This window comes from Grus americana, chromosome 19, assembly GCF_028858705.1.
Source record: "Grus americana isolate bGruAme1 chromosome 19, bGruAme1.mat, whole genome shotgun sequence".
NCBI lineage: Eukaryota > Metazoa > Chordata > Aves > Gruiformes > Gruidae > Grus > Grus americana.
This window is the reverse complement of record NC_072870.1, coordinates 11155164-11180754: the sequence shown is the minus strand read 5'-3', so window position 1 is coordinate 11180754 and position 25591 is coordinate 11155164. Positions and strand designations below refer to the sequence as shown.

The following is a 25591-nucleotide window of genomic DNA, read 5'->3' as shown; positions in this document are numbered from 1 at the left end:
GGCACCGGGACCGCGGCCGCGCACCGAGCCCCCCGACGGCAGCCGGGGCTCCCGCGCTCCGAGCCGCCGTCCCGTCCCGTCCCGCCGCTGCCCCCGCCGCTCCTCCTGCTCCTCCGGGGCCTCCCGGTGGCCGCGGGCAAAGTCCGTCCCAGCGCGGCCGATAAGGGCCGGGCCGGGGCGGGGGCGCGGGGGCTCGGGCGGCGGCCGGAGGAGAGGCCTGCCGGCGCTGATTTGCATAAGGTATATTGCCTAATGGTGGCGGTCATGGCTTGGTAGAGGGCGGCCCGCGCCCCGCAGCAGCCCGCCGGCCGGGGCGGAGCGGCAGGCGGCCGGAGGGAGGGCGGGAGGCGCGGGGCGAGCGGCGGGGCGCGCCGCCGGCGCCCGGGAGGATGGTGTCCCAGCTGAGCGCCCTGCAACGGGAGCTGCTGGGCGCCCTGCTCAGCTCCGGAGCCACCAAGGAGGGGCTGATCCGCGCCCTGGAGGACATGGTGCCCGCCGGCGGCTTCGGCGTCAAGCTGGAGAGCCTGCCGCTCTCCCCCGGCGGGCCGCCCGACGGCAAGGCCGCCTTCCCGCCGCTGGCCAACGGGCACGGCAAGGGCAAGCTCTCTGGCGACGAGGGCTCGGAGGACGGCGACGACTTCGACACGCCGCAGATCCTCCGCGAGCTGCAGGCGCTCAACACGGAGGAGGCCGTGGAGCAGCGGGCCGAGGTGGACAGGATGATCAGGTACCGGCGGGGACCGGGACGGCACCGGGATGGGGACGGGGCGCGCCCCGAAGAGCCGCCGGGGTCGGTCCGCGGGCGCTCGGTCCGACGGCCCCGGCCCCAAGCGCCCTGCCCGGGGGGTCGTTCCCGGTGCGCCCTGCCCGGTGGCGGGTCCCGGTGCTCCCTGCGTGCCCCGTGGTTAGTCCCGCTGGCGGCTCCCGGTGTTCCTTACCCGGTGTGTCCTACCCGGTGGCGGGTCCCGGTGCGCCCTGCCCGCCCCGTGGTTAATCCCGGCGCGCCCTGCCCGGTGCGCCCTGGCCCGGCGGGGCTGTGCCGCGGTGCCCGCGCTGGCGGGGAGCCGGGCGGGCTGGGAGCCCGCGGCGGAGGGGAGCGGGCAGGGAGAGGGGCCGGGGCCGGGCAGACCGGGGCCCGCCAGCCGCGTCGTCCCGCCCCGTCGGGTGCTGCCAGCCCGCCCGTCGCGGCGGGGCCGGGGGGCGGCCGGGGGTGCCGAGGCCGTGGAGGCTCGGACCGGCCACCGGCTCCGTCCCTCCGCCCTCCCTCCGTGCCGGGAGATAAAACATAAACTGCAACACGTGGAGCCCGGGGTGTTATTAAATTATTTCTATAAATCATCAACAGAAAGATACACAAGGGGCTGCGATTAGGGCGAGCGGAGCGGCGGGTTATTCATTGCCGAGGTTGTAAAGCGGCCGGGGAGGGAGGAAGGAGGAAACCCCCAAAGGCGGCGGGCTCGGCTCCTGCCCGTCCCGCGGCTGGGGGACCCGCTCCGGGCCGTGCCGGTCCCGGCCGTGCCGAGCCGCGGGGAGCGGGGCCGCCGTCGGGGCGCGGCAGAGCAGCCCCGGGCTCAGCGGGCACCGCCTGCCCCGGGCCCGTCGGGGCGCGGGCGGCATCGGCTCCACTCCGTACCCCGGGGCAGGGGCAGCCGCCGCTTCTCCCGCAGCCGGGGGCGCCGGGGCGATCGCGGCTGCCCCGACCGGGCACCCGGGGCCGGTGTAAGCGGGTGGGGAGTCCCGCGGGACCATCCCTGCATGCAGCAGGGGCACCTCTGTGTGTCCCCCCCCACACCTTGCACTGCAGTTTTCATACCTGTCTTGATGCCCCAGAGGCACCCTGAGCGCGGCACTGATCCTGCCCGCCGGGCTCAGCCCCTAGTATGTGCCTGTACCCTCTGCCAGCCCGCAGAGCCCGGGGACAGCCCCCGCTCTTGCCCCCTAACAGCCCCGGTGCCTCGGCAGTGGCATGCCAGCGCCCGGCTGGGCATGGGGACACGGCCGTGGTCGGTGCAGTGTGCGCAGCGCTCAGCTCCAGGCCTGCCCAGGTACCGGCAGGGCAGGCGGTGTCTTTTGGGGCCGGGGCCGGGCAGCGGCACCCGTGCCTGCCAAGGGGCTCGGCCAGGACACACCGAGTGCTAAAGAGGCTCCGTGCGAGGGAGAAATCATTGCAGGCCTTTTCCACTGGGTTCCCACCCCTCCTGCGTAGCACCGTGCCCTGCACCTCTGGGTGCTCCTTCCTGTCCCCCCTCTTGCTGGCTGCGTCTGTCCACGGGGGTGCCCGGGGCGGCAGTGGGGGTGCAGAGAAGGCTCAGCCCCGGGATCGCTGCGCTCCCACAGGTGTTTCTGTGCAAAGTTTGCCTTTGGTGCAAACAAGAGCAGGCACATGTCCCTGAGGAGCCTTTGCAAAGAGCTCGTGTTTGCTCTAAGAGAGGCCTTTGTACTTGGAGAGGGAGCCAGGTAGGGGAGTCGGGAACCATTTATTGCAGCCACGCACGGGGCTAAACCCCCTCTGCTCCCGCTCCCCCGGCGTCAGCGTCCTGACCCAGGACTGGCTCAGTTCTGGGCTATTCCCACGTCCCTGGGGGTGCTCAGCCCCACAGCCCCTTTTGGGATCACGGTGCAGGCTTTGCTGCCCACCCGCAGCGCGGGCGCAGGCCAGTTGCCCGTCACGGTGCCGTGGTCCCAAGCAGTTCGCCCTGGCCATGGCCTCTCGGCAAGCGGCGCGTTCCCTTGGGCCTGTTCATGGTGCCCAAACGGCTTCAGCTGATGCGGGTGGGAGCGGGGTGAGTGCCGCACCGCGGGCAGGCTGGCCCCGACGCTGGCACCGCGGTTTCTCGCAGAGCCTGGCCAGAGGGGTGCCGGCGGCACGCGGAGCCCGACTCCAGGGCGAAACGCCCCGTGGCTCCCTCCCTGCCCCGTCCCGCCGGCCGGGGCTCGCCCAGACCCCGCTTGGGCAAATAACAGATCCCAGGAGCACCCAGATCCCATGGACCTGGGGACCGCGGGAAAGCCACCCGCCCTCAGCGACCCGGCCGGAGATGCCCCAAAGCCGCTCCAAAACACGCGGGGAGCGGCGGGCGCAGCACATCTCCCCGCGCCGATTCCCTGTGTGCACAGGGAGATGCAGATTAGATAGATCATTTCTGTAGGGAGCTGGGTTTATAATCCATCTGTATAAATTCTTGGCATATTTCTCCGGGGATGTGGAGTGTATTTACCTGTTTTCAAGGCTGACAAAGGGGGTGAGCGGGTCTGGGAATCGCTGGGGAGAGGGACGGGCTTTGCCCCCCGCCTGCCCGTGAGGTGGGGTGGGAAATGCCTCTTTCTCGGTCTGCGTTGGTGGCCGGGCTTCGCCGGGGTTAATCGTGGGCAAAACCCACCTTTCCTTGACTTCAGTGGAGAAGGACCACGGATCCAGGGCTATAAACTGTTTTTCCAATATTACAAAGCACTCCTGGGTTGTTTGCCCTTTTTTTTTTTTTTTTTTTTCCATATAAAGTCCTGGTGAAGATTGGACAATTAATGTTGGTTTTTTTTTTTCATTTCAGTGACAGAACCAAAAAAAATGAGCTTGTGTTGAATCAAAAGGTTTTCCTCTCTGGCTTTTTAGGTTAACCAAAAAAAAAAAAAAAAAAAAAAGAAAAGGCCAAACAAACACTCAAACGTTTCATTTTGGGTCAAGTCCAAACATTTTGTTTAACATGAAACAAAATGTTTGGGTTTGGTTTCAGGTTGTTTAACCCTTTTGAATACGGTCGAGTTCATTTGTAAAGAAAATCACTGCTGAGAAATTAAGAGCCAAATAATTGTTTTGAAAGTGTAAGTGTGAAACACACTGGAAATATTGAGGTGAAGCCTTTCTTAAAATAATAAAGGGAAACTTTGGGATTTTTTTTTCCTAATTCTCACGTATTTTTCCCAGCCAAAACTCTGCCAAATTTTATTTCAATTCAGAAGTCACGTCCGTAACCCCCAAGTCACTCGTCTGACATTTCAAAGTGTGCTCTATCGCACTGGCTCACGATTTAACTCTGGGAAAACAATGCCTTTGGCTTAGTTGTGAACCAAACCGCTATTAGAACCTATAATGAGCTCTGTTCCATTAACTTATTATTCATCAGTAATTAGTAGGATCAGTTAGGTGACACGAACCGCTCGTGACAAAAGTCCGTGGGAGCCCCTCGGCTTGGGCACGGCGGCCGGCATGGTGGCCGGTGGGCTTTGCCCTGCTTCGCTTTCCCGGCCGGGAAGGAGCGTGCGGAGGAGAGCTGCGCTGGAAGGACGTTTTCGTCACATCCTTCTGGTTGGCTCCCACCTTCCATGGGGCAGCACGAAGACCCCAGAGCCCCGAAACGCCATGTGCCGCGGCCGTGCCCGCCAGCTCCCGGTGCCGACGGGCAGCGAGTGCCCGGCATAGAAGGGTCCCCGCCTGCTGCCAGCACCCACGTTTGCTGCGGGGACTGCCGAGCCGATGGCCCGGCGGCACGGTGCCGTGCGTTTTGGGGGCAGGAGCAGGCTTTTCTGTTGGCACCGTGCTTAACCCCATCCGGGGTCCAGGCTGTTGGGAAAACCGGAGTCAGCGCGTCCGTGAAACCGTGGGTATATAGAGATCCACAGGTCTGCAATGCCGTGCGACCATCGCCATAGAGAGGACACCATATACACAGGGGGGTTCCCCCGCCCAGAGGATGCAGGATTTGGCACAGGGACAACGTCTCGGGGAAGGCTCCGTGCTCTCCTTCGCGGGCCGTGACAAAGCTCCCGCCGCCATCAGCGGGCTGGCCCTGGTCAGGTACTTTTGCTTTGGATCCAACCAGCTTTGTTTTCGTGCTGCATTCAGGACAAAAAGTAAGAAATCTACTTCTGGTTTGGTTTTTTTTTTTTCCCCCTTGACAAGTTGAAGGATCCAAAATAAGTAATGAATTGGGAAAGCAGTCGGACGGTTATTCCGAGCGCGGCGTTAGAGTATCGCATTATTTGAGTGCATGACTGTGACCAGGTTCAGGCTCCACACCGATTTTTCGGCGTTAAAGCACTTCCTTTTAGTCCAGCGTCCTCCTGTAGCGCAGAATAAACCCAGGGGTCTTGGATACAGCGAAGGCGCATTGCCTTGTTCCTCTGCCCTCGCGCTGCGCTTTCGTTAGAGCTGAAGAACGCAGACAGCGTTTTGATTTTTGGCTGTAATTTTATTTATTCCCTAGATTGGTGTCAGCTACTCCAAGGACACCAAAGCAATGCGGTTTAAGAAAGACTCCTTTTACACCTGGATCTTGCAGGAGCCAAATTCAAGCGTTTAAAAATATTCAAGAATGACTTAAAATTATTGATGGGGGGGTTGGTTTTGGTTTTCCGTTCGAGGACTTGCCTGGGTTTGCGTGCCTGGTTTGACCTTCTGCATCTCAGCCTTTCGCATGTGGCCCATGTCCACGCTTTGCTGTTGTGGGAGGGTGGAAATAGGGTCTTTTTTAAATGAATATTGAGATTTTTAGATAATTATCCCCGCGGGAAGGGAGAAGACAAAGCAGCAAGCGTGGCACGTGGTGTTTGGTGGCCGTGCGGGGGTCCCCGCCAGCCAGCGGCAAGCCCGGGGGGCACAAGGTGCGGTGCGGGTACCGCACCCCAGAACGGGGGCAGGACAAGCATCCCCAGCACCTCCAAATTACAGGTTTCTCTTTCTTCAGAGAAATATCCATATGGGCTTCCCGTATCCATACGTCTGTGCGTGTTTGTGTATCCCATTGCGTGCGCGTATCTTCAAAGGGAGAAACTGCGGTGAACGTAAACAAGCAGCAGTTAATGGATGGGCTGCGTTTCTCCTTGAAGGATCTGGAGGGGCTTTACCAGCATTAATGAGACCTCGACGTGCCCCGTCAGGACACCGGGATCCTCTTTACTTCTCCTTCCCTGGGTGAACAGCCTGGTGGGCATCCCCGGGGTGGCCAGGGCACCCCGTGAGCCCCCGTCCCGCCAGCCCCTGCCTCCCTGGGGCAGGACGGGCTGCTCTGGGGGGCCGGGACGGCAGTCGGGGAAGGACATGCACTCAAGGGATCTTGTGTCCTTCTGAAATGATAACAGTGGGTTTCCATCATGGGAAGAAGCAAATACCGGGTGCTTTTTCCCCTCCAGGAGAGGTTAACCCTTCATTTCCCTCCCCACAGCGAGGACCCGTGGCGGGCGGCGAAGATGATCAAGGGGTACATGCAGCAGCACAACATCCCGCAGCGGGAGGTGGTGGACGTCACCGGCCTCAATCAGTCGCACCTCTCCCAGCACCTCAACAAGGGCACCCCCATGAAGACGCAGAAGAGAGCCGCCCTCTACACGTGGTACGTCCGCAAGCAGCGGGAGATCCTCCGGCGTAAGTACTCCAGCGCTCGCCGTTCGGGGCTGGCGGGGGGGGACTGGGGCGAGCAATGGGGGGGGAGAGGGGGTCCCCACATCCCGGTCCTGCTTGCGCGTACCTGGCACGTCCGGAGCCGGGCGAGGAGCAGCCCCCTGCCCTCTTCCCTCTCAGAGCCCCCTGAACCCTGGGCTGCCCAGCATCTTCTCCAAAACAGTTTTACAAGTGAAATGAATTTAAGGTGCAGGAAAACTGGGTGAGAGCCCCTCTTGGTCACAGTAACTCTGTGCGACTTCCCCCGAGCCCGTGCACGCAGCTGAGTTTCTGTGTGCTTATATTTGTTAGATCTGGGAAAGCAATTAATGATTACACACAATTAGATGCCTTTCCCACCTCTGCCCCCTTTTCCTCTCCCTGTTTCTCGAGACTGCTCATTTTCTGCAACTACTTGCAAAAAAGTGAAGTGAGAAAAGAAAAGCCTGTAAATTGCTCCTGTCTGTAGCCTGGTCTTGGGGCAGCCCGTGCTATTTAATTAAAATGCAGATGATTTTGACCAAGTACACAGACTATTGCTTCTGTGCACCTCTCCCACCGACCCCTGCCCCGGCGTCGGTCCCGTATCGCTCGAAGCAGCCCCGTTTTCGGCTGAGCTGCAGGTTGGGGCACTGACACCCCCCTTAAAGGAGCTCTGTCTCCCTCCTCCTAAAGGATGCGATAACCAGCGGCCGGGAAGCGCAGAAAAGGGTTTAGCACCAAATACCACTGCTTTGAAAACACACCTTGAGACGTTAGAGCAAACAGAGCCTGCTCCAGCCTTGCCCTGCCTTTCCCCCCTCATCACAGGGGGAAAAGCCATTATAAAAAGGGGGAGAATTCCCCTGCAAAACTGAGAATAATAAAACCCTCCCATTAATCTCCCTTTACTGCCGCGGTGACAAGCGGCGGGTCCGAGGCGGGCTGCCGGGGAAGGTCACCTCTGGTGCCTGCCTGGGCGCGGGGCCGGCGTCCCACCACGCCGCACCGGGAGCGGGAGCCGGAGGGGAGCTCTGGGCGAGCAGAGAGAGGCACCCTCTCGGGGGGCTTTGCAGTCACCCTGCCTGGCTCCCAGCTTGCAAAAATCCTCCCGAAACAAGTGCACGCCAGCAGAGCCCCTGTCCATGAATATGCATGCCCCGAGCATGCCTCCCCATTAAACACCGTCCGGAGGGATGGTAATAACTCCCCTGCCAGCCTGCAGGGCTGCCCCCTTCCCTGGGGTGCGTGGCGGGAGCACCCGGCTTGCTCCAAAGCATGTCGGGGCCGTGGGCTTGGGTGCTGCGGGAGGGGACACGGCGGGGGGCCACCTCCGCGCGGGACGGTGACTGCGAGCAGCGGCTACAGGCCAGCTCACGTCTGCTCCTTTCTCTTTCAGAGTTCAACCAGACAGTCCAGGGTTGTGGAAATATGACAGACAAAAGCAGTCAGGATCAGCTGCTGTTTCTCTTTCCAGAGTTCAATCAGCAGAACCAGGGGGCTGCCCAGCTCGACGACGCCTGCTCCGAAACACCCAGCAAGAAGATGCGTCGCAATCGATTCAAGTGGGGGCCGGCCTCCCAGCAAATCTTGTACCAAGCCTACGACCGCCAAAAGAACCCCAGCAAGGAGGAGCGCGAGGCTCTGGTGGAGGAATGCAACAGGTAAAGGCTGCCCCGCGCCACCCGCCACCTCCTCGCCCGACCCACAGCCTGGCTTCCAAAAACCGCACGCAGCGCCGGGTTCCCGGCTTGCAGTCCTGGCCGCCGGCTCGTGGCACGGCTTTGCTGAGCCGCCTGGCCTCTTTTTGCCTTGTTTTCCCCATCTGGGTGACGTCCGGGGCTGAGCAAGCTCCAGGCAGGGGCAGGGATGCCGCGGGGATGCCGCAGGGATGCCGCAGGGATGCTGCGGGGATGCTGCGGGGATGCTGCAGGGATGCCACAGCATTTCAGCAATGTCAGAGGGAGAGGAGATGGCTTTTACAGCATGCGTGTAGTTGGAAAGAGCAGGCGGGCTTTTAGGAAGGGCTTAAATACCCCCAAATTTGCCCGTCCTCCCGAGGCCCCCTGCCCAGTGGTGCCGGCGGAGGTCCCCCCAGCAGCACCCTTGTTCCAACGTGTCCCCTTGCACACGCAGGGCCGAGTGTCTGCAGCGAGGGGTGTCTCCCTCCAAGGCGCACGGGCTCGGCTCCAACCTGGTGACGGAGGTCCGCGTCTACAACTGGTTCGCCAACCGGCGGAAGGAGGAGGCTTTCCGCCAGAAGCTGGCCATGGACGCCTACAGCTCGGGCCAGCCCCAGCACAGCATGAACCTGCTGCTGTCCCACGGCTCCCCCCACCACAACCAGCCCAGCGCCTCGCCTCCCAGCAAGATGCCAGGTAAAGCCCTCGCCGAGGGTGCTTGGGCAGTGGTGTGGAGCAATCGCGGAGCTGACTCCCGTTTCTGGTGGGGAAAGGGGTGCCGAGCCCTCGGGGCCGTGCGTGGGTAGCATCGGGAGGGAGATGGTCACCCTAGTCCCTGCCGCCGCTTCGAGGGTGGTGGTGGTGCGGAGACGAGCAAGCGCTGTCGCTGTGGTGTTATGGCCGGGTGAGCCACGTGGTGTGGTCTGGATTTCTGTCCCGCCGAGGATAAATCGGTGTTTGCTTGGTTGGTTGAACTCACCGGAGTCCCCGTGCGGGCTGGGCTGGGCAGGGGAAGGCTGTGCCTGGCATGGAGGAGGGCTGCTCAGATCAGTGCTGGGGCCTTGGGATGCAGCACACTGGTGAGCACTGGTTTCGGGGAGGGGCGTGCACAAGTGATGCTGCAAAGCCCGTAGGAAGACGTGGCAGCGTGTCCTGGCCTTGTTGCAGGGCCGGGTGCGTGGTGCTGCCCTGTCCCCATACCAGAGCGAAGGGAGGTGGATGAGAAAAACTGCCCGGAGGGTGCGGGGTTCCCCCCAACCTCCACCTCTGCACACCATGTTCCAGCCCCGTTGTGCGTAGTGAGGAGCTGGCTGGGGAGAGCAGACCACCGAAAGCTCCCGGGGGATTTAAGCAGGAGATAACACCGCTGGGGAGGGGGCTGTGCACCCAGGGAGGCTAATCAGGGCAACGCGGCGTGGGGCGAGAGGCATTGTTGGGACAACAATCCCCATTGTCCCCCTACCTGCCCTCGGCAGCCGACGCAGGCAGGAGCGGGCGCTCGGTGGCGGGGGGTCAGCGCGGGGCCGCGGGGGCTGCACCCCGACTGCCCCGCGTCCCCCATCGGCCACGGCACCGGCACAGCCCGGCTGGGGAGGCTAAAACCAGCCGCCTCTTGGAAATGACCCTGCCTGGCTCGTTATACACACCCAGCTCGTTACAAAGGCAAATTAAAAGAAACCCGTGTGGCGGAGAGTCCCTGCGGGAAGGGCAAGGTGCCTGGGGAGAGGAGGCTGAGAGCGGGGGACGGTGCCAGTCTGTGGCTGGACACCAGTCCTGGGGTGTTAGCAAGCGAGGGCGGCCCCCAAAGCGGTACCCGGGGGATGCACCAGCCCCGGGTGGGTGCGCAGCATCCGACCCAGCGCCCCAGCCGTGGGAGGGACAGGCAGCATCCGACCCGCTCCCGGTACTGCTCTCCCCATAGGGCTGGCCGGCGGTGACCAAAATGTGACCCTGCCCCAGGAATGCCCTGCACAATGGCGGGGACAGGGAGGACGTTTGCCCTCCTGTCACCGGCTGATTGCTTACAAGGTGCCCTACAAGCACATTGTCAGCAAAATCAGCTGTTTTCAGTGTCGGGCCGGCGGGCTTTACAATACCCCACCAGCATGCAGCCCCGCGTTGTCATGGCGTTGTCCCCCCCGTGCATGCTTAATTGACAATTAAGCCGGGGCTTTGAACGAACCCCGCTGCCTTTGATGTGCCCCCGTCCTGCCAGCGCGCATGCAGGCACCCCTCGAGAGCCTTTGTTTTCTTCTATTAGGGGATGGCAATTATTGTAACCGCGGGCATTTATCTCGGGGCTGGAGGGCCGTTAAGCCCCAACCTTTATTTTCCCGGCGGAGCAGTGGCCAGCAGGAGCCGGCCGTGGCTATAGGGCCGGTGACAGCCCATTCGGAGGGGCTTTTGAGCAGGGCAGGAGTGATGGCCGCGGCGGCGGCGAAGGGCCCCTCCGGAGGGGTCAGGAGGGCTCAGCCGCGGGAATTTGCCGGTGGCCGGCGCTCGTATCCATCGGCCTTGCTGAGGAGGAGGAGACGGGCGCGGCGAGAGCCACCGTGGGGTTTTAGGGCCGGCGTGGGGGCGATGGGCAGGGATGGAGCTCAGCCGTGACTGCTCTGGGGTCACTTGGACCCAGCTGGGTCTGGCAGGCTTGCAGCTCCTGAAACGTTGCTGGGTCCATTGCTGCTTAAACATCCTCCAAGAGAAGTTTGGGGACCTGCTGCCTCGGCGGGGCCGTGCTGCCTGGCTGACCCCATCTGGGACTGGCCATGCTGGGATTTGAACTGCCCTTGCACCGCGCGCGGCGGCGTCTGGAGCGCTCAATGCCTTAACAGCTTAATGACGGCGCTGGGACGCTGCCCGCGTCCTACCCCCGCACGGCCCCGTCCCCCCGTGACGTCCCCCAGCAGGAAACGATGGGGCTGGCGGCATGGGGCAGCTGCTGTGCCCACAGACAAAGAGGGATCACCTGCTCCTCAGGACGTCAATGGGGTCTTGCGAAAGGGCGTAATGATGGCCGGGCAGGGATAAGAGCTGTAAAAGTCAAACATCCTCCCGGCCTCTTCTCGGGGACCCATCTGTCAAGCCTCAAGCTGTAGTTTTTAACTATTTGGAGGTAAATACTTAAAGCCTATCTATCTCGGAGGCTTCTCTCAGACTCTGGACTTTTCCCTTCCTATGGGGTATTATCAGCGATCTTGGTTCCCTGTTTGATTTGAAGGTCACTCGGGGCTTTATCTCGGTGCCATGCCGTAGACTCTGGCTTATGCCATTTTTATCTTCAAGAGCCCCGAAGACAATCAGCGCATTGATGAGATTAGGTGACGCACCGCCCCGCTCGCCAGCCACCCCCCCGCCTCCCACCCTGCATACAAAGGGCCGACCGGCGCCCGTCGGACCCCGCAAAGCCCCGTCCCCGTGGCCGGGGGTCACAGCATCGCCTCCAGCCCGTCCCGGGGGGTCCCGCACCCAAAGGTGGTCGAGGCATGCATCCATCTGCCCAGCAGTACCTACGCTGCAACATCAGAGTATCAGAGCAATATCAGAACAACCGTGTATACATGCACACACGCACATATATGAATATACATTATTTATATATATTTGTAGATATCTCTATAGCTGTAGATAACAAACGTAAAAATAACTCGGTACCACCCCCGAGATTCTTCCTAAACCCAAAGGGCAATTTAAGTATTTTAACAACTTCTAAAAGAAGAGCCCATCGATAAACCCTTGGTCCGGAGGTTCTTTGGTTTATATCTGGGTCCTACACATTGTTCCTTGGGGTATGTGCTGGTTCTGATTGCGGACCCGGTGCCAGCGGTTGTAATATTTTACTGTTGGGAGCATTGTGGGGCTCTGTGGGTACAGTGCGCTGTTAGGAGCTTTTCCCGGTTTTATGGGGGGTAATTAGAACTTTATGACAGCAGCAAAATGGGAGGGTCCAGTCCCCATAAACAGGTTTATAATGGATATAAACTATGCACCTCTGTAACTTAGCAAGATTAACACTTTAGGGACAATTTGAGTGGCAGCCCAAAATCAGAGCTGCCCTTGGCGCTGCCTGGACCTGCGTTTGGGAGGGCGAAAGGGTCCCGTCACCGACCCAGCTGCTTCCATGATGTCAGTAGGCGCAGCATCACTGGGTCCGGCGTGACCCCAAAAGCCGCACCGGTGCTTTGCCTTTATCACCCCGCTGCCGGGCTCCCAGTCCACGCTGGCGGCTGCATCCCCACGGGTTGGGCAGAGCTGCGGCTGAATCCTTGCCGCCGCCTGAGTCATCGGTGACCAGGCACGTAGCGTGGCCGGGTGCGTTTTGGGGTTGGGCATCGCCAGTGATTTGCAGGATGTTTGCAAAGCTCCGGGCAAAAGTGCAGCCCGGTGCCGGGGCAAGCGGCGGGCGCTGCTGTCGGAGGAGGTCGGGGTGTGCCGTGCGATGGCGGCGGCAGGGGCTCCCGCTGCATGGGAAATACATTTAAAAATATAGTCAGGTGTTTTTTTTAAAGTACGATTTAATCCTATCGATATGACTTAAAGCAGAGGAGAACCAAGCTGCTTCATTGCTTTTGCGTGCCAAAGGCACAAGACTGGTGTGTACCTGGAAGATGGCACAAGCCTGCAATGAAACCAGCGAGGTTATTGATCCCCCAACCCCCCCATTGCTCTCCCCACCCCAAAAGCCGGGTTGGGGGAACGGCTCTGGCACCCCTGAGAAGCCGGGGGGTGCTGGGGCTGGCTGCAGAAAGCCGGGGGTGCACAGGACCGCCTGCTCCCTGGGGACGGCAGGGTCTGGGGGCTGTGGCAGCGTCCGTCCCCATCGGCTGAAACACAGGGTTAAGGCTCCGGGAGCCGAACCCCGCGGTTTGTCTGGAAACGTGGGAAAGCAGTAAAACATTTCACGGGCTGTGCAGCTCGGGGGGCCGCACAATAGCCAGGTCCCATAAACAGACTTTTATATTATGGCTGTAGCTTCAGTAAAAAAAAAAGAAAAAAGGCCTTGAAGAGGGCAGGCTGCGCGGCCAGGCCCGATCCCGGTGATCCCGGTCCAGGTCCCTCTCGGGCGGCTGCAGGCAGAGGCTGAATAAATCTCTTTGCACAGGAGCTGCTTCCGGCTGCAGCGGCGCAGGAGAACCGTCATTTTGGGCTTCGATGGCCGTCTGAGCCCCTGCTCATAAACCCTGGACCACAGACCCCCCCCCCCGGCTCGCTCCGGGAGGAAACCTTCCCATCCCGGTGCAAACCGCCGGAGCCGTCCCCATGCATTCACCCCGGCCGGCGGGGTCCCGTGGGGGTCCCATGGCAGGGGCGAGTGGCTGTGCTGCCGGGGGGACGGCTGGCTCCCGGGGCTTGGCACCCGCTGCGATGGCAGAGCGTGCCCAGGAGGGTTTGCCGGGGAGCCGGTGGCCGGGGAAACCTGGGCACGGGTTACCCGCCCTGCGGCAGCACGCTGCGTCCCGGCGCTGTGCAAAATGGGGTCCTGCTGCTCTAACAGATAGAGCCCAAAGCAGGAAAACGGGGGCTGGCAGAGCGGCTGGGGAGGAGCGGCGTGCGCTTGGGCAGCCTGGGAAAAAGCCTGGAGGTGGCCGTTGCCCGGGCAGGTGCTTTAGGCTGGGCTGGAGGTCGCCATGTTTGCTGGGAACGGGGAGCTCGCAGGAGAGGTACCCGCCGTCATCGGGGAGCTTGGTTATAGCAGCCCCAATAGCATCAGCAGTAATGCCTTGTGCTTGTTTCTGATATTAATTACCTAATCTGCCCCAATCCAACCCAACTCTGAGGGCGTATAAATAACAACAATACCCATCCCATTCTAGGAATGGGAACAACGTGAGCCAGGATAGTTGGGGGCTTCCTAAAGGTCTGCAAGGTAGCCCTGGCAGAAGGCTGTTACCCTGCCCGGCGAGCGGTTTCTGGGCAGACCCAGGTGCCCGCAGGCTTTGGGGACGCAGCACCCCCCCCACCAGCGGGGTCTTCACCGCTGCTGCCATCCCCAGAGCCCGACCTCGTGCTCCTCAGGAGAGTTAATCTTCATCAAGACTTGGAGTCTTCAGCGGTTTTATCTAGAGACCCAAAATCTCGGTCACCAGACTATCTGAAAATCTCAGCAGAGGTTATTGTTTCTTCAACAATAAAAGTTTTGTCCTTGGGATTGCAGGGAAAAGCTTAAAAATCAGCTTTTAACATCTCATATGTTTTAAAGACAACTTCATAATTCTGAGCGTCTTGGGTCATGAGTTACAAGCATCCTCAGTTGGGTAAAGCATGATTTCGGGGATTAATTTTTTTTTTTTTTCCTTACTGAAAGCTTCACTGACCCCAAAAGAGATTGAAGATTGAGCAGAAACTCTGATTTTCTTTCCAATAGGAGCCGCCTCTGCTCCTCGTCTATCTTTAAGATCACGCTCAGAAGAAAGGGCTTTATTTTATCTCCCCTCCCATTGTTTAACCAGCACTGCAGGATCTCAGACCGGCAGCGGCTGAAGCACACTCTGCACGAGGCTGGGACCGCGGGGAAGAATGTGTGTGACAGTGCCCCGGTTGAGTAATGTTTACCCTGTTCACGGCAGGGACGTCCACTCGGACCGGCAAATATCCACCTGCCAGAGGACATTCTTTTATTATCAGGGATAAAAAGGGTTTGCTGGGAAATGATCAGGAACCAGACATCGTGGGGAGATTCCTATCTGTGGGATGTGTTTAACCAGCTGATGGGGAAAATTTGGAGGCAATTAAAGAGTGACTTTGCCGTGGGTTTGGTGGAGGGCGCGGGTAGCCCTCTGCGCGTTGGCCGGTGCTTTTGGAGCTCGTGGAAAGCTCCCGGACTCAAGTTATCCTTGCTTTCCTTTTCCTCGATTCAGAGGGGTTTAGAGTAGCCCTTAGAGCATCCTCCACTGAGCCAGCCCGCATCAGCTCTTCCCCTCGGGCACCTGGGAGAAGGAGATCTGGAAATCCCAGGAGGAAGATCCTTTACCTGGGTGGGTTTTGCAGTTGGGGGTGTCTGTGCTGTGCCGGGACAGCCGAGAAGCCACCAGCATCCTCCGCAGGCTGAACCTCTCTGGCTGACGGTCATTTTGGGGAGCCATCCCCAATGTCCCCGTGCAGTGGCCAGGTTCGAGGGCGGAGGATGCTCTTGGGGGTCTCGGTGGGGAGGGTGGGCTTTGCCACCGTGGTTTTCTTTCCCAGGAGAGCTGTGGGCTGTCCGTCCGGCATGTGCTTCGATCCTGGGGCAGTTCAGTGAACCCGACCGCGAGCACGGTGCCGGACTCCTCATAATAAATGGCTTTTCGCCGTAGTTGTCAAGGCAGCCTCATAAAAGACGCTTTTGTTTCCCATGGGTTTTCCTCAGTTAATTATTTGTGATCTGTAGATGCCTTTCCACGACACATGGCTGATCATATGGTTATCAGCGCAGGGTGTCTTAGCCAAATTAGATATATTTATATAGAAGAACTGTGCTCGAGCCAGATTTCCCTCCTTGGCAGTGGTGGGCTGCGGCTCTGATTTGGAGGTTTGTGTGTGCTCACAGCCAGTCCCTCTGTCGTCCTGCGGTAATCTGTTAATCGTACACGCGTCGAGAGGGAGTCGAGAGGGAAATCGGATGCAGAAAGGCCTGAGAAAAAAGTGAGAGCCATCGCTGTTTAGAGCCGGGCAGCGCTGGGATGGCCGGGGGCTGTGAGGAGGCGGGTGAGCCCCGCAGAGGGAAGAGCTGGAGGATGCCGAGTCGCTCCCCGTGGCTCAGGACCCCCAGGCTGGTGTCCGAGAGCCGCGGGGACGTCGCAGGAATTTGCACGACGGGTGCAAACTGTGCAAATTAAAGCACAAAGGATGCAGATGGGTGTCTAGGCTGTTGGCCCGAGGTGGGCTCCCGCCCTTTCCATCCCACAGCATTGGGGCCCGCGGGCAGCTGGGGGCTGCGGCCTCGGCTGGGCGTTCGGCATCCCTCACCGTAAACTTCCGGTTATTATTTCGGAAGCCGGGATTGGGAAGAAGCTGGGAAGTGGCACTGGAGGAAGGGACATCCCTCCTGTCTGTCGCTCAAGGGTGTCATTTAAGAGCTTGCACGTCTGTTTGCATCCTCGTGCTGTGCGCACCGAGGGAGCCGGGGAGGGCTGGGGGGTTTCCCCTTTGCAGAGACACACTTTTGGAGGGGGTCGGCACAGCCAGGGCACCCTCGCCGGGGTGCCCATGGGTGATGTCAACGCCTGGCGGTGTTTTGCAGGGGTCCGGTACAGCCAGGCGACGAGCGGCGAGGCGGCATCCTCCGGGGCCATCAGCCACCACGGCAGCGGTGCCATGGTCACCACCAGCCAGGCGGTCCTGCAGCAGGTCTCCCCGGCCGGCTTGGACCCGGGCCACGGTTTGCTCTCGCCCGACGGTAAAATGGTGAGTACACCTGGCCTATTGTGGCGGCGGCGCTGATAAGATAAGAGGGCTCAGTGGGCAAAGCAAACACGCTTTCCCCGGGTTTCACACGCGGCCCGCACCGAACAATGGGGCATTGTGGGGCCGGGGCCGCGGCGCGGGTGCACGACTGTCCCCACCGCCCGCCTCAAAGGCGGCGCTCGGCCCCCGCGCTCCCCGGCGGGCAACGGTGTGTTTTCTGAGCGCGGCCCATAAATCTGACAGAGCCCTGTTCTGGTTTTTATTGATTGCATGCCTTGCAGATTGAATGCGCGCTGGGTGGATCAGTTTGTTTTCTCCTGCCGGTGACATGGGTATTGATAAAATGCTCATTCATTATTTTTTTCCCTAAGCTCTCCCAAGTTTGGAGTTTCGCCAGGGAAGTGCTTTCCTTGTAAGCGGGGACTTTCTTGTCCCAGGGCATCACCCAGGATATCCAACCTGCTAGTGCCAGCTCCAGCCCCGGAACTCCTGCCTCTCCCAGTGCCCTTCCCCACGTGCTCAGGGCTTCGCTGGGCAGAGCCGCGAACGCCCGCGGTGGCAGCAGGCAGCAGAGATGGGACATCAGCATCCCCTCCGGGTGCCTGACACCTCCCTGTGCTGGGTGCTGCGGGGTCATTGCAAAAAAAAGTGGTTGTAAATGCAGGGCTGGGCTGGGTTTCCACCGCCCGAGAGCTTGGGCTGCTCGTTCCTGTGCGTGCCTGGCTGGTGCAAAGCCCTTTGGAGGAGCGGGGTGAGGAGAGGGCGCAGGGTGACGGGGCAGGACGGGATGGGAGAGCGTAGCCCTTCCCCGGAGCAGGCTGGCGGAGGTTTGCATGTGGCCGCTGCTCTTCCGGGAGGAGGTTTTTCTGCTGAAAGCGAAAGTCAAACATGGCACTGGGCGGCGGGGCTGAGCCTGCTCTTCCCCGGTTTTCACTTCCATTTTCGGAGCGTTCGCCGTTACGTCGGTCTGCTTGCAAAGCTGGGTGACTGCAGAGGGGCTCGGCATCCCCTCCCTCAGCAACGGCACCGTTTAATTTTGCCTTTCCTTCTGCCGCGCTCTGACTCACGAGGGTCTCTGTGCGGCCCCTCGGGCTCAGACACCGACCCTGCAAAGCCACGCGTCCCCCGCCAAGCAGGGGGGATATTGCAGAGCAAAACCCCAGCTCCCTGCCGGCGCGCTCCCTCTGCCCCGAGCATGCCCGTAGCTCCCCAGGGCTGTGCTGAGCCTTATAACCCTGCGCCTTGAAGTCATAAAATGAGTCAGGAATAAAGGCGGCAGCAGCAGGCACCGACTGCCGGGGCAGGGGACCGCGAGGACGAAGCGACGCAGAGCTCGGTGGCAGAGGCTGCCAGCACCCGCTCTGCCAGCTCCGTCTGCAGGGGCCGCGTCCGAGGGGGTGGGCGCGCGGCAGCACAGGGACCCTCGGACGGGGCAGGGGGGGGCTCACAGCGGCCGGGGCAGCACGGGAGGAGGCTGCGTGGAAATGCAGCGGATTAAACTGGGAAAAGCGACCTGTTGAAGCGCAGAGGTGTGCGGCAGCAAAAGCCCTGCTGAATTGTCCCCGCCGCACAGGCATTGCACAGTACCGTCAAGGACTGCTCGGGCTCTCGGCAGCGTGCGGCTCTGCCAGCTTATCTCTGATCTTTAAGCAGGGCTAGCTAGTGCTTGCTGGTGATTTAATAAAAATATGCTGTAGGCTGTGGTTTCTAGTGAGTAAACATGTGCCTTTAATGCCCCACATGAAACCAAAAGCTGCCAAGGAAGTTGCTACGTCTGAAGGCAATCTGTTTTTTCAGGGAGGAGCGTTACAAAAAGCTTTGGTGGTTCGCTCTTTCATGCTCCGGTGTTGCCCTTAGCCATGGTAGTGCCAGAGGGTCTCCCCCAAGGGTCCAGTGTCTGGAGGGTCTTTTCCAGCCGTGCGGTCTCCGGAGGATTTCTTTAGGGTGCAGTGCTTTGGGTCTACACCCCCTGTGAAACGAGCCCGGGCTGCAGGCGAGCGGCGTGCACTTGCTGGGAGTTGTTTGACTTGTGCAGCCGAGTGTGGTATAACCTGGCCTTGAAGAAACTTTGAAAGTGGAAAATACTGGATCAGGAAATATGAGTCACTCCTGGGCTTTGGAATTTATTGATGGATTTGTTTCAGTTGCAACGGGGCTATCTCCAACTCACATGTGCAAAATAAACAAGGTGCTCGGACTGGCGTCCAGAAATGTCACACGAAGAGCTGCAAGGACGGCTCTGAATCTGGATCGAGGTTGCTCAGCACAAGAGTTCCGATTAGAGGGATTAGGAGAATGTGCAGCAATTAAAGACATCAGGCCCTTAGTCCCCTGTTTGTCCTGGGGACCAGCTCCAGTCCTCCCTTCACACTCCGAGTGCCTTTGTGTGTCTGATCCCTAAACACTGACCCGAAATCCCGGGAACTGGCTCTGGCCGAGCACGCCCAGCCCGTCTGCAAAAGTGATGGCTGGGATCATCACCGTAAGGTCCTTTCCATCTGCTTTCTGTCTTTTTTCTTTGCCTTCCCGAGTTTATATTTCCCCCTTTCCTCTACAACCGTGACGGTGAGAAGTTAATGAGTGTTGAGAGTCCTCAGCTGTCCCCGAGGGCAGGAGCTTGGACTCGGGGCACAAAATGGCAAAGGCTCGGTGTATGCCATGTCCCGGCACCGTGCTCCGATGGAGCTGGAAGCCAGTGCCAGCAAAGCCCCTCGCCACTGCTGCCGTCGCTATTTATTAACACGAGGTTCAGGCGTCCAGGCGGGGCGGTGGGAGCTGTGCGCGCTGAACTGAAGGTGCCCCAGCGAGGCTGCAGCCCACTCGCCTCTCGGGAGGGGGTTTCCCCGATTCCCCCCGCGATCTCCCCACCGAAGCAGGCGGGCGGCAGGGGAGGGGGCCGGGAGCAGCCCCTTGGCTGTGTCTCTGATGGCGGCTCTCTGGCCTTGCTCCTTGGCAGATCTCCGTTTCGGGGGGCGGGCTGCCCCCGGTGAGCACCCTGACCAACATCCACAGCTTGTCCCACCACAACCCGCAGCAGTCCCAGAACCTCATCATGACGCCGCTCTCGGGAGTCATGGCCATCGCACAGAGTAAGTGTGCGCCCCGAGCTCCCCTCCGCACCCCGCACGGACACCCCCCCCCCCATCCTGCCACAGGGAGGGGGACGCCCTGCTCGTTCGTGCAGGCGCTGATGTCCCCGTTCTGCTCTCTCCTTCCTCCCAGGTCTGAACACCTCGCAGGCGCAGAGCGTACCTGTTATCAACAGCGTTGCCGGCAGCTTGGCAGCTCTACAGCCGGTCCAGTTCTCCCAGCAGCTCCACAGCCCGCACCAGCAGCCGCTGATGCAGCAGTCCCCCAGCCATATGACGCAGCAGCCTTTCATGGCCACCGTGACTCAGCTGCAGAACTCGCACAGTAAGGATTCGGGTGGCAGCTGCAAAGAAAAGGGCCCATAAAATGAGTTTAGATGGAAAATAAGCTTTTGCTCTCTTCCTGCTCTCCCCTGCCCAAGCTCGTGCCCTTGGCTGCTGCCTCTTTTCGGCGGGTACCAGCCGGCGTGGGGCTGCAAGTGGGATGCGCGGTGGTGCAGAGTGGCCGCATCCCTCCCCATCCTCTCCTTCCCCCCCGTACCGCTGTGCTGCTGCCCTGCGGGTGGGCTGCAGCCCCCACCTGCGTTTGGTACCTACTTTATTTTTCCTTCCGTGTTCTTATTGCTAAAACACATGCTTTGCCAAAGGAGGTGGCTGGGCTTTATGCGCTCCCTGCAAAGCAAACGCTTCCCCGCTGTGCCCTGAAGGGATCTGGATTCACCCCCCGGGCTCATCCATCATCCCAGCCCCGTCCCTGCTCCAGCACCGGGCTGTGCTGCGGAGGGGTTGCAGAGCTGCTGGCGTCTGGTCCAGCCGCAGCCCTACGGTCCCCGCTCTTTTCCCTGGGCGAGCTGCTACCTGAAAAAGCGGTGGCTTAGAGGCAGGCGATGGTTTCTTTCCATGGCTTGTTTTATCTCATTCGCGTTTCCACGCTGCTCGTTCCCGTGCAGCACCTCTGCGACCTGCCGTAACGCAGCGCTCGGCCGCTCTGCCCCGACGTGAGGGCTGTGGGTGGCTTTTCCGTGACGGCTGCTTGTCTCCCTCTTTCCGCAGTGTACGCGCACAAGCAGGAGCCTCCCCAGTATTCCCACACCTCCCGCTTCCCCTCGGCGATGGTGGTGACGGATACCAGCAGCATCAGCACGCTGACCAATATGTCTTCCAGTAAGCAGGTAATGGCCAGGCTGGTGGTGGTGGTAGCGCGGCGCAGACGTGGCCGAGGGTGCGCAGGGGTGGGTGTGCGGACACGGAGCGGGGCTGTTTCTCCCCTGGAGATGGGTCCGGAGCGGAGACCCCGTCCTGCTGCCTGTGCTGCACCCGCGTGGGCAGCTGAAGATGAGCCTCGGGGTGCTGAGAACCCCATCCCAGCCCCTTCACGGGCTCTGAAAAACCTGCTTGCAGATGGCAAGTGCGGTGGGGATTTGGGTGGTGGTCCAGCTGCGCAGGACAACGAGGACTTGGCTAACGCCTGCTGGTACCATCGGGGTCACGCTCATCCCTGGGGCAACTTCATCAGAGCGGGAGCATCCTGCTGCGGTTCCAACTGGGCCGAGATGGTCAGGACCAAGCAGGTTCTGCTGCCTTTGTGCCCGGGCTGAATCGACCCTGGTTGGAGTCGAGCGGGGCTCCGATGCACCCCGACTTCCCCCAGCCTGTAAACCTTTACGTCTGCCCGGTGCCGGCGCAGGTGTAAGGCAGGACTTATCCTGGTTCAAATCAGGTGTGCGAGGTCTTACTCAGACAATGGTCCCTTTCTAAAAGCCAGTTCTGGGGACTGTGGGAAATGTGTGGCCCTTATTGATTGCTAGATAAATAAGAGAGAGCCTTGAACTTGCTTTCAGATAAACTTTCTTACTGGGGTTTGACAGGGGAGAGGAAAAAAATGTCTGCAATGACCACAGAGTAAATATGGCGTGGGATTGCTGTGAGACCCCCCCCGTGGATGCCCGGCGGGGATCAAGGGAAGGGGCCGGGGCTGCAAAGGGGAGCAGTCGGGGAGCTTTGGGTGCCCGGGAAGGGGTGATGAACGCCACCGCCTCCGGTCGGGCTCCTGCGCTTTGTAGTGCTCGGGGTGACCATTTATCTGCACCCGCTCATCGCGGTCCGGGAGGCGGTCAGGCACGGCCGCGCTCCTCGGGAGCACCATTTCCTCCGCACGGCTTTATCAGCCCATCTGGTGCGCGCTCAGGCCGAACTCCCCCTGATTAATCGTGCTCTCCTGCCACGGGCTGCCTTTGATGCCGGGCTGGCCGAAAGGAGCCCTGGGCACACAGGAAATGTCCCTGGCAGGGAGAGAGCGCCCGGCCATCCCTGCTGCCCGGCGATCAGCCTACCTTGACGCAGCGCTTCCCCGGGGTGGAGGGGGCTTCCTCCGTTTTCTCCCTCCATCACGCTTTTGCACTTTAATTAAAGCAGGAGGAGGCCTCACGGCTCAGGAAGGGGGGAGATGGGGCCGGGCCCCCGCGGCCGCTGCGGCGGAGGGGTGCAAAGTGCCGAAGGGGCGCGCACCCACCCCGTTAGCCCCCTGTACGTGACGGACAAGCACGGGCTGGTCCTGCAAGCGCCGGGGGCAGGATCCGGCCCCTGTCCCCCCCGCACAGGGCTGGAGCAGGCGCTGGGGTCGTGCGTGTCCCCCATGCAGCCTCTCGGCCCCTGGGGCCTCTTTCCCTACCAACCATTCGACGGTCCAGCTAAAGCTGCAAAAATGTGTCCCTGAACATTGATATTTATTTTTTTTCAGTGGTTGCCCCTTTTGTTAGCAAGGGGCAAACGAAGTGCTACAGAGGTGGCAGGGGGACGCTGTAAATGCTGCTCACCCCCCCAAATGGCTCAGATGCCCAAATATTTTTGCGCAACCCACATGAAACCCCAAGCCCGGGGCGCTGCGCTGCTGCTTCCAAGCAAGCCCCTCTTTGCCAGAGGAGAAGCATCCTCGTGCAAAGCCGAGCCTTCGTCGTTCTCCGGCGGCTCTGCTGCACCCCGCAGTCCCCGTGCCAGACCCTGCAAACCCGCTCTGCGGCGGAGGCCGGCTGCTCCCGATCCTGCCGGCGGGGACGGAGGCTGGAGGGACGCTCCGGCCCCCCCCCCCCAGGCTGTCCCCTCGCAGCCCAGCGCTGTGGATCACTTATCAGATGTTGTTGTTTAGACCTGGAAGGGGCAAATACCTCCCGGTTCCTTTGACAACGCTTGAGGCTGAGCCACCATTTTTATTACGTTAGCAAACACCTGATAGCCGCAGCCCGTCCCTAATGACATGTCACGGGAGGCTCCTGGCGTCTCCTTATCTCCGCGTTACGATGTTTGCTGTGTGCTCCAGCCCACAAGGTCACCCGCGGCTCCCGGCCCCCCACCCCACCGGTGACCGGGGGGACCCCCAGTAGGGGACCCACGCCAAGGGATAGAGAAGGGGCTGCTGCGGTGGGACAGGTGCGGCGGCGGGGGCTGCTCGGTTCCTTCCCCAGAGGTGACAGCAATGCCAGGGGACGGCGATGAGCGTGGTCCCCGGCCCCGCTCCCACCCGAGCACAAGCTCCGGTGCTCAGCCGCACGCCTGGCTGCTCTTGGCAGCGCTGCTGAGCTGCACGGCACCACCTCTGCAACAGCCTGGGCACAGACAGGCCCTTTTTTATTATTATTATTTTTGGGAGGGGGTGGCAATATCTGTCTTGGAAAGCGTTTTCCCACTGCCTCCCCCTCGGGGGTGCTGGGGAGGGCTCGGGGCCAAGCAGGGATGTGGCACCACCAAGCTCCGGGGCGGTGCGGGAGGTGATGCCTCCAAATGCTTTGCAATGCCCCTGCGGTGCTGCCTTCACCTCCTGCCTGCCTGCCTGCCGGTCACCGTGCTGCTCTCTCCCTCCCCAGTGTCCCCTGCAAGCCTGGTGATGCTCCACACCTCGCTGCTTTTGCACATAGCAACGGGATCTTATTTTCCACAACATCCCGCCGGTGACCTGCGCGCCGAGCCCGGGGAATTGCCAGAGCGAAGCCCAGCGCCGCAGCGAGGAGCTCAGCAACCCAAAACGGAGCCGGAGGCTCGAGACTCCCCGTCGCCCTTCCGTGCCCCGCTGGGGATGAGCCCGGATTCACGGGGTGCCTGCCCAGGACCGTGCCTCTCCTTCCCTCCACACAGTATTTCCAAGACGTGTCTTGGGGATTTTTTTTCTGAAGTATTTGCCTTCCAAGAGGCCGTTAGCTCTCCCGAGGAACTAGGGACAAGCTGTACTGGGGACTGGCAGAAGGGGAAGATGGATAATATTTAAGTTATGCTCCTCCACCCGACGGACTGAGAGGGACTTGGGTCTGTTACTTGGTGTTTGGAAGGAGGAATTGCATGTGCTGTTGAACTGAGCCGATTAACCTGTAAATATAGGTACAGTCTTCTCCATCCTCACCCTTCCCCACTCCTATACATAGAGATTTATATAAAAGAAGTAAATTTTGTCCAATGGATGTAAACTACTGTAATTAAGTGCAATTCCCCCCATCTGTATATATTGTTCCCAAATCTCTTTTCTTTCTCTTTTTATTTTTTTTTTTTTTTTGTAAAGCTCAGAGTTGAGGATGGTTTTGGTTTTGTATTTCTCTTCTTCCTTTAAACGAGTTAATTCAAAGACCTGGGCCTATGCAAGGAGGCCGGTCAGGCAGCACCGGTCTCTGCTCTGCGGGAGGACAGGCACACGCGTCCCCTCTGCACGGTGACGTCCCACCTGAAGGAAGGGCACGGAGCAAGCCCAGCCGAGCCCCGGCAGGACCTGGACGATCGCGTGGGGACAACTGCCGCTACAGAGATCTCAAGGGACTCTTCTGCTTTCGAGGACTCTGAGATGGGCTGTGGTGGGGTGGGGAAGAGCACACGCGTGCCCGGTCGACACATCCAGACCGCCGGGAAGCATTCAGCATCGGCAGCTTTCAGGTGAGCCTGTAGCATTTGCTGCTACAGAGGTGAATGAGGCTGCAAGAAATTCTGGTGGGATCTTCCTCAAATGGGGTTCAGAGACTGTCTCCCTTTTCTCCCCTCCTTGGGGTGCAGAAGGGACTGGGTGCCCAGTTACTGCCTCGTCTCCTGCCCAGTAAACGGCCAGTACAGGTGGCTTGTTTTCCACCATTAGCAGTTTGATGATGAGCCTTGTTGGTTCCACCCTTATCAATAAACACGGTGCTCCCGTCCTCGTAGTGTCACCTCCGAGCTGCAGCCGGATGGACGGGCACTGAGCTGTGATGTGACGTGAGCACACCGGGCTGTGACGTGAGCACGCTGGGCTGTGGTGTGAGCACACCGGTCCGTGGTCCCCGCCGGCTGCCTGCCTTGTCTCACCTGGCAGCGGCTCCTGGAGGAAAAGCTTTGCAGCAAGACCTCCAGCTTGTGCATGAGCCCACCTCTGCGGTGAGGGCACATCCCAGCTGCGCACCCGCTGAGGACAGCAGGCTCCTCACCCCCAGAGCCCTGGAGGGGTTTAGGTGCCCAAGTCGCACCTCCCAAAGCTGCGGAAGCTGTAAAAGGCATCGTCTCCCCTCCCGTGAGACAAGCTCCTCCATACCCGTGCCCCTTCAGAAATGGATCTAATGCTCCCCCGTCGTGCAAACTTTGCAGCGTGTGCCAAATGCTGAGTGATTTAGAGAGGTGGAGAGCAGCAGAGATGCCAATGGACAGACGACCACTGCTAAAAGAAAAAAACTGGATGCCACCTTTGGGGCAAGAAAAGGCTCTTTTCTCTGTGTCTAGCACAGTGGGACCCTAACCCTTGCTGGGACTAATAGGAGTTGCCCTACGGTGAATAAGTCATCGTGAATTGGAGACCAATATTCAGAATGACATTTAATTTAATGTATACCATAATTAAATACCATTTCTTCTGACTCACTGCTGCTGTGTGGTCTGTAAATTCCCCAATACTCATCTGCCGTGGTTTGCAGACATGGGTCCGGCAGGCAGCGGGAGGCAGGGATGCAGGCAGCGACACGTTCCTCCTGCTGCCCCTTGCAGTGCTGATCTAGGTTTCTACCTGCCTGAACGTGGTGAGTCAATATTTCATCTGAAGCTCCAGGTATCAGCCAAAACCAGCGAGAAGCTCTAGGAGGTTGTGAGACCCA

The 25591-nt window shown here is 60.2% G+C and overlaps 1 protein-coding gene across 2 annotated transcripts; it reads left to right on the top strand.

Moving 5' to 3' along the window:
- The first annotated feature begins 202 nt into the window (after positions 1–202).
- HNF1B (HNF1 homeobox B) lies at positions 203–25359 on the top strand. 2 transcript variants are annotated; one of them, XM_054847755.1, is made up of 9 exons: positions 203–727; positions 6159–6358; positions 7752–8016; positions 8489–8730; positions 16250–16413; positions 19370–19502; positions 19636–19827; positions 20556–20674; positions 23363–25359. In XM_054847755.1, exons 1-9 carry the CDS (start codon positions 390–392, stop codon positions 23381–23383), a joined length of 1674 nt encoding a protein of 557 aa, XP_054703730.1. In that variant the 5' UTR covers positions 203–389; the 3' UTR covers positions 23384–25359. The 2 variants fall into 2 exon arrangements, with proteins under 2 accessions (XP_054703730.1, XP_054703731.1); XM_054847756.1 differs by having other exon boundaries at positions 206–727; positions 7830–8016.
- The last annotated feature ends 232 nt before the right edge of the window (positions 25360–25591 follow it).